The following is an 8,461-nucleotide window of genomic DNA, read 5'->3' on the forward strand; positions in this document are numbered from 1 at the left end:
TTTCCTTCGAGCCCCCCGCCTCACCCTCGCTCCTCCGCCTCCCCTTCTACAGGCCCGATCTCGTAGGACCCCGAGCCCGTGCTCTTCCACGTGTGCCCGGGCTCCTCGAGGCTGTACGAGCGGGAGGTCACCTCCACGCTGTCGCCCACCATGAAGGCGCTGTAGAAACCCACGCCAAACTGGCCTAAACATTCGTGGACGGAGGGGGGGAGCAAGGGAGGTGAGGCGTGGGGGACACGTTGGGGAACCAGGAGGAGCCACGGTCCCTCAACGCTCAACCACAGGCTCGGCACGAGCTCTTCCTACCTATCGCCCCTCGCCCCCCTTACCGATGATGCCCGCCGCGTCTGCCGACCCCTCCCCGGCTTTTTCCTTCAGCTCCTTGACAAAGGCCTTCGAGCCTGAGCGCGCGATCGTGCCCAGGTTGGAGACCAATTCCGTCTTCGTCATCCCCAGGCCTGTTGTGGGAGACAGGGAGGGAGGAGCGTGTAGAGAGGACGCGAGGCTTCGCCTCATAGAAAAGCAGGATCAATCGACGCAGGCACCCAGCTCTGAGCCATCATACTCCGTGACTCTCTTACTCCACCCGATCTTCCCAGAAGGCGCCCTCTCACAAAGGTGCTCCTCGCCCCTGCGGGACCCCGTTCCCCAATCCTCTTCTCACCTGTATCTCGGAGCGTCAGAGTCCCCTTCTCCTCGTCCGTGGTAATATTTATCTCTAATGGCAAAGATGCGTCTGCGACGGTCGCTTCTCCTGTGACTGCGATTGTTTAAAGGGGCGGGGAGATGAGCAACTGAGAGAGAGGACAGTAGGGGAGGGCCCTTACACACCTTGGATGTGCCTCAGCTTTTCTAGCGCGTCCGAAGCATTGGAGATTAGTTCTCGCAGAAACACCTGATGTATGTTTGTTTCTTAGCCCTACATGAAACGTTAAGGGAGGTGGAGAATCGAGGGGAAGGGCAACAATTTACATACCTCCTTGTCAGTATAGACGCTGTGAATGACAATGTCCAATAATTGGCGTGTCTCTGCCTGAAATTCGTGTGCTTCTGCTGCAGGAGGGTTCGCCGGTTTTGAAGAAAAAAATCGAAGCGACTCGAGGGCGGGTGGGGGTCGGAAGCTGACGGGATAAGGTTGGCTGCACGCGTGAGGACATGGAGTCCGGCCCGGGGGGGTAAGGGAGTTCAACAAATAGGAGGCCGTGCGCATGCAGGAGACTTCTTTTTGCGTGGTCCTAGCCAGCAGGCGCCGACCCAACGTCGGGTTTATGCGTAACATTGATGATGGGGACTCTTTTGGCCTATCTGTATAACTTTTGTGGAATGGTATAAAGCCGTGACTAAGCCTGACGGGAGCAGTAAGAGGTATGGAAATTTTTCCATATGCCCTCCCTTTCCAAAATTTGTTATCGGAGGCAAGAACATGTCGTGGAGCACATGGAGAAGAGAATCGCACAAGGGATAGATAGAAATGCCTCCAAGCGCGGGGAGTGAGACATGACCGTGGTTGTCCGTGGAATGGAACAAGTCACGAGGATACTGCCTCGCCTCGCCGACCCCAACCAGCGGTCCCCAGGTGCCTGCCAGCATCCTGCTCGACTTCACAGACCCATTCCATTTTACAAATACAGTGGTATAGGTCACACGTCTCCTGAGGTCGAATTGCAACGTTCTGAGCCCCGTGCTCCTTTCCTGCGGACATTTCTTAGATTCCTGTTACTGCCTCCCCTCTCGCTTCTGCCTTCGTCGGGTCACGCGGCTGCTGCCATTAAGCGTCATGCGCCGAGGCGCTGGGGAATGGGTGTCCCTTGCAGGCTTACGAACCGATGGACGGCGGCCAAATGAGCTTCGACGCGTGCATTGTACATTAGGCACCTACTCCAATGCGGATGGCTCGGCGTCCTTGAAACAAGGACAGACGGAGGTGCTGGCCATCGTTCACGGTCCCCACGAAGTAACAAGACGTAGTGAGGTACAGCACGACAAATGCATTATTGAGTGCGAATTCTACAGGACTCCCTTTTCCGGGTTTGACCGTAAAAAACGCAGGCCAACGGATCGGGCAAGTTTAGAAGCTTCGTTGGCTCTTAAACAGACTTTCGAGACCGCGGTCATGCGGAATCTATACCCACGAACACAGGTAGACATCCAAGTGTACGTGTTACAAGGCGACGGCTCTATTTTGCCCACGGCCATCAACGCCGTGTCCCTAGCGCTGGTGGATGCGGGCGTTGCTATGAAAGAAATGGTAACCGCTTGCTCTGTCGCTCTCTTGGACAAGCAGCCCGTGCTCGACGTTACTTACAAAGAGCAAAGCTCTGGTGGGGCGTACATGCCACTGGCCGCCTTTCCTATTCACGGGGAGATTATTTTGATACAGTGTGAGGCCCGTTTGGAGGGCGAGCGCCTTGAGGAAATGATGCTTACGGCGATGGAGGGCAGCCGTCAGGTCTCTCAGCTATTTCAGACGCAAGTCAAAGAGTACACAAGACGTTTGGCAGGTGCGCGACTAGCCCTTCCCAGGTAGCTGTAGTTTCTAGGATGGTTGAGTAAAAGCGGCATGCTCGTTCAGAGAGGGTCAGGGTGCTTTCAGTCAAAGGGGATGACAAGATGCCATAGCGGGGCCCTTGACCTCAAGCCGTTGTTTAAAGAAATACGTCCCCACCTGCTCTTACATCCTGGCGTCCGAGAGTTGTGTAAATAGATTATCCGCAAAAGAAAGAGCTCCAACATCGCGTGTCATCGGCATGGCCCATTTTTCTTGTCTACCCCTCGTTGCATTATTTTACTCATGCTACCCTTTCAATTCACAAAACTCTCTCCTTATTCTGTCTAAGCCTCCATCCATAACCCGCATTCGCTCTAACGTCGTGGATTCGGTGACCGGCTGCAGCATCAAGCTCGCGCCGATGCGGACGTTACGGGCGATGACCTCGGCACTCTCGGGCGTGTTCGGGTCACGCACCTCCGGAAAGAACTTGGAAAGTGACGCAGCTTTCAAGAGGGGGACGTTGCATGGAGGATAGCTACCAGTTGGACACACACGGGCCCGAACCACGAGGTCCTTGGACTTGACACCTTCCCATATGTTTTTGCCGCCCAAAATGTTATCCTCGTAAAACTGTGCCAAGAAAGGGAACATGATACCCTGCATGGGCACGCGCGCGCCCAAAATAAGCTTATTCTGAAAAGAAGCAGTAAGAAACAAGGCTTCAGTGCCCGTGCCTGCGATTGCTATACTGTCCGGAGCTGAGTTCTTGCTCTCAGGCAGAAGTTGGCCCCAATAATTAACACCTTTGGGCAGATACACTAAGGCCTCGAGGAGTGGAGGACGGCCTTTCTCGCGTAGCGTCGGTCGACCCTCTACCTCTCTTGGTAGAGAAGGTGGAGCCGTTCGGGTGGTTGAGGAGGCAACGCTGACAGGAGGCATAAGGCCTAGGAGGGCAACAGGAGTCACTGCCAAGGAAGCCTTGCGCGAGATTTGTAAAGCCCCTGAGCCTGACGGTTGGAAGGCAGGTGTGGAAGACACGCCATGACGTGCATGATGCGCAAATGCGACTGGAAGGCAGAAGATGTTAAAAAACAGCTGGAGGACAGGGGTCGATAGAGCAAAAAGTCTCTTGAAGTCAACTGCCATGCCTACAAGAAAAGAAGAAAATAGCTTTTAATTGCCATGTTTGAAAGTTTTGGCAAACGACGTGGCTTGCGAGCCCAAAGATCAGGTCATGTGCGCACCTGCAGGCTTGAAATGCGCCCCAGCGGCAGCAAGTCTCAAACCATGTAGTACGAGGGTCTTGGCTTAACCTCCTCCCTACGAACGACGCCGCATACATTCGAGTACAGACGGTCGGTGCTTTTTGCCACGCTGAATGATTGAGTGCGTGATTCTATGATCCTCGCCTCTTCCTGCGCAGAACATTGTAATAAAGAATGTGTCACATGAGCTTCTGTGAATTCAGCGCCAATTTTCGTGACTCGCGGGCGCGTGCATTTTGCTCAAAACTATGCAGGAGGTCGAGGCTCGTGCTAGTCCATGCCAAATTCTGGATGTACAGCGTTCCATCATCTTTCTTCCTCAGCTACAGGTGATCTCAAACACGTCAGATAATAAACCCCGTCCTGCTTGAGATTTTAGCTCGCGCTGGCTTTGATTCCTCCCGTTTCGCATCGCTGTGGAAATAAAAGCCCATCTCTTTATCACGATTATATTTTATTTCACATCTTACAGCAGAGGCCAGAGAAAAGAAATAAACTGAACTGCAGCACTTGTTAAGGTCGGATCTCGATAGAGCGAAAAAACTTCCTTGGAGCTACGGCGCCAAAGTCAAACAAGACGAGCGGTAGTTCTGAGTTCATTTGGCAACCTGTTGCTTAGACTAGTAAGGAGGCACTTGCAACATGGCCAAAGGCCACACTACTCTGGGCTGTGATGGCCCCGGCATGAGTGTTTTCCTGATGGGCTTGTTTACGGGAACATTCAGCTCTATAACCATCAAGGTTTGTTCGTGCATGGAAGCAAGAGGGGGGTTGTGGAGATGGAGGTGGAGTTCATGCACGACCACGCTATGCTTGTACAAAGATTGAGGAGCTATTAAAAATCGAGACACCTCGCCAGACATGGCAGCTTAACTTCATCGAGCTCCGATCATTCTCGTGTGCTCTTCCCGCTGCAGGTCGCCTATCAAATGACTTCAGTCGGCGCGGACGGGACGAGAAAACCGTTTGAAAAGCCTCTTACTACAACGTTTCTCATGTTCATGGCCATGGCGATGGGTTAGTTCAACTCTTTCTCCTTTTTTAATTCCTCTTAAGATGCTCTCATCAACCCTTTCTTCGCATCTTGACGCCTTTTCCCCAGCCCTTCCAGCCATGCGCGTCTACGCTCGTCTTTACCCTCCCTCTCCATCGGACGAGCCCAAACCGCTGAACTGGCGTCTCTGTCTGCTTGTCCTCGCTCCCTCCCTCTTCGACCTCGTGGGGACAGCTTTTGCGAAAGTAAGGAAGGAGAGGAGGATCACGGGGTCGAAACGGGATGGTTGAGGGCATCGCAGACGGGAAGATAGAAAAATGATTACGGATAGCGGGAGGGAAACGACAAATTCAATCGCCAGTCCTGTGACCTTATTTTGTCACTCGCAAACAGCTATGAGCGGTTAAATCTTCTCCTCAACCCTCCTCACCTCCTTTCCAAACACTCCCTTTCTATCTGCTTCCTAGGCGGGCCTACTCTATGTTACCGTATCCGTCTATCAGCTCGTACGATGCACGGTCATCATCATCACAGCCCTTCTCAAGGTTTGGGTGCTGGAGAAAACTGGAAGGAGAAGAGGGCAGGAGGAGAAAGGGAGCAGACAGATGTGAAGAAAGCTGAGATAGTTGGCAACTCCGAGAAAAGCCGAAGACGTACTTAGATCCCCTCTTCCGGCACCTCATGCCTTTCCTTTGTCTCTCCTTTCCTCTATCTTGCCCCCTCCCCTTCTCGCTCAGGCCTTCGTATTGAAGGACCATCTCGCCCCGCACATGTGGCTCGGTGTTAGCATCAACCTTGTGGCCATGGTACTTGTGGCCTCCACCACCTTCTTCGATCACAAAAATACTGTTGGTCAGTGCCGCACGTGTTATCTTCTCCCTTTTTTTTAGATTTATGCGCTGTGCTTCCTTTCCTCCCTCTGTTTTCTTCTTTCGGTCTGTGCTTACCTTCGACTCCTCGCAAATTCCCCCTCTTCCATCCTACTTCCTTTTGCGCAGACAATCGAGACCCCCGTGTGGGTATTGGTTTCATCCTTTTGTCGTGTCTGGTCCAGGGCACTCAATACGTGTTTGAGGAGAAGGTACGGAAGGAGCGGGAAAGGGAGGGAAGGAGAGGGGGGTTCAGCAGTCGTCAGGTAGAAGACACTGGGAGGATGGGTAACAAGGAAGTTGAAACGGTAGGATGTCTCACTTTTTGTCGCTCAATACTTACTGTTGATTTACGCAGGTTATGACAGTGGAAAGCCTCCCGCCGATGGTGCTGGTTGGGTTGGAGGTGAGAAAAGAAAGTCGACACCCTGTTACACTGCTAGAGTTGAGAGAACTCACAGCGAAGCAAGCACCCCATCTCCCTTGGCTTTAATGCCTTTCGCGCAATCTACCACTCCGGCCGCTTCCTGCTTCTCCCTGGTGCTTTACATACTCGCTTTTTCCTCCACAGGGCTTCTGGGGCATGATCCTCATGCTTTTGGTCGTCTTTCCCTCAGCCTACTATCTTCCCGGAACCGATGAGGGCGGTTCTATGGAGAATGTCTTCGACTCGCTGGCGATGGTTCGCAATAGCGCACCGCTACAGGCAGTCCTCCTTATATTTTTCCTCACGGTGCGATTGCGACTCTTCTCCCCATTGCTCGGTGTTCTCTCGTCTCCCGTGTTTTCATGGCTTTTCAAGGCCACGGGTCTTTGCTACTTTAAGTCCCCCACTCCATTATCAACACTTCGTAGGACACTCATGCGTCCCTCCCCCATCTGATGCCTTCTATTTCCTCTTCTCTTCTCCAGGTAGCTTGCTACAACATCTTTGCCATCTACGTCACGCATTTTCTTTCCTCAGTCTGGCACGCCATCCTCGACAACTTCCGGCCCATCTCTGTCTGGGGTAAGGGTAGGAGGGGTACCCTTACATAATAGTATAGGGCTTTCAAGGGAGTGGTGTAACGTAAATCACTCGATTGTTCGTTGAAAGAAGGCTACGTACGCCCATACACATCCACAATCACTACGGAGTAGTGAGAACGGCTGTGATATCTGGTGTCCTCTCACCCGAGGAACTCAAAAGCAGACACTCTCTCTCCTCAGGCACGGACCTTCTCATCTACTACGTCTTCACGTACGGCCGCTTTGGAGAGGCCTGGACGGTCTACTCCTGGCTGCAGTTTGGAGGAATGCTCCTCCTCTTTTTTGGCACCGCCGTCTACAACGGCTCCGTACCTTGGCTTCTCTTTCCTTCCTACGCTGGCTATGAGAGGGTCGAGGCCGGGACGGAGGAAGGCAAAGGTGATGCCAGGATTCGGGCGCAATCAATTGAGGATTTTGCACCTGTCATTCGGACAGATCGTAGTATGGTAAGTGCAATATTTCATTACATCCACGGACAAAAATTGCATTTCTCTTCTGCTTTTACTCGGGTATCTATGAGTGAATATTCCGATTACTTCGACTTTCCCATCATTTCCCTTCAGCATTGCTTTATTTTCGCATTTTCATTTTTCGCATTCACCTCCTTTGACCAACCTTGGTTTTCGCATTATCCTACCAAACACTCCCTGCCTCTTTCTCCTCACTCAGGCCTCGCCTGCTCTCATGCGGTCTCCTCTGATCCAAGACCGCACTGATCCCCGGCTCATTCGAGAGCGAGGAGCCTCTCTCTACGGAACGCCTCGTGCAGGTATTTTTTCGTACTCAATACAGACACCCTATCGCAATTGAATTCTGCCGACCACAAATTGTGCGCTCGTACCCCCGCCTTTTTTATTTTTCATTTTTTTCCCTTTCTTTCCATCAGACTAGAAAAAATCAATGGTGTAAAGCTTGTTGATTCTTGGCTTTATCATACCTCTGTTGCGATTTTCTTCTTGTCCACCCACATTTTCTTTTTATCAGATCATGCTCCGGGTAGACTGGCATCCTCCTATCAAGGGAGTGCAGGAGGACGGAGGGATATAGGTTCAGGCAGTTATGGAAATACCATCACTTTCGCATCAATGTCATTGCGAGAGTTACAAACTCATCATGGTGGAAATTTTTATACACGATCACGTGAAAGGAAGAAAGGACAAGACGAACGGGGCGAGGGGGTCTCGGGAGTGCATCCACCTATGTCGAATCCCTCGCAAGGAGAAAAAGAACGAGGAAAGGTGGACAGAGTGTATCAGGGCCAGAGAGAGAGCAAGAAAGAAGGGGGTGACATGCGTCTATCCTTAACATCATCAGTGGAGGAAGGAACAATTGGGGTAAAGAATTGAACAAGGCAAGAAGACGGGATGAGGCAGGAGAAGGAGAGTGAATGAAGCTCGTAATTTTTCCAAACATATATAACATCCAAAAAATTGGAGAAAGAGCACTGTTGCACGTACCTATTGCCTACTGGAGCACATAGATATGTTTATGTTTAGGGTTATGTTTAGGGTTATGTTTAGGGTTATGTTTAGGGTTATGTTAGGGTTATGTTAGGGTTATGTTAGGGTTATGTTAGGGTTATGTTAGGGTTATGTTAGGGTTATGTTAGGGTTATGTTAGGGTTATGTTAGGGTTATGTTAGGGTTAGTGTTAGGGTTAGTGTTAGGGTTAGTGTTAGGGTTATGTTAGGGTTAGGGTTAGTTAGGGTTAGGGTTAGGGTTAGGGTTAGGGTTAGGGTTAGGGTTAGGGTTAGGGTTAGGGTTAGGGTTAGGGTTAGGGTTAGGGTTAGGGTTAGGGTTAGGGTTAGGGTTAG

General features: G+C 51.4%; 1 protein-coding gene across 1 annotated transcript; it reads left to right on the forward strand.

Annotated features, from left to right (window-relative positions):
- The first annotated feature begins 1,621 nt into the window (after nt 1-1,621).
- RRP41 (exosome complex component RRP41) lies at nt 1,622-2,742 on the forward strand. The gene has a single exon (XM_005854490.1). It carries the CDS (start codon nt 1,778-1,780, stop codon nt 2,525-2,527), a length of 750 nt encoding a protein of 249 aa, XP_005854552.1. The 5' UTR covers nt 1,622-1,777; the 3' UTR covers nt 2,528-2,742.
- Nucleotides 2,743-8,461: the final 5,719 nt, after the last annotated feature.

This window comes from Nannochloropsis gaditana, assembly GCF_000240725.1.
Source record: "Nannochloropsis gaditana CCMP526 unplaced genomic scaffold scaffold488, whole genome shotgun sequence".
NCBI lineage: Eukaryota > Eustigmatophyceae > Eustigmatales > Monodopsidaceae > Microchloropsis > Microchloropsis gaditana.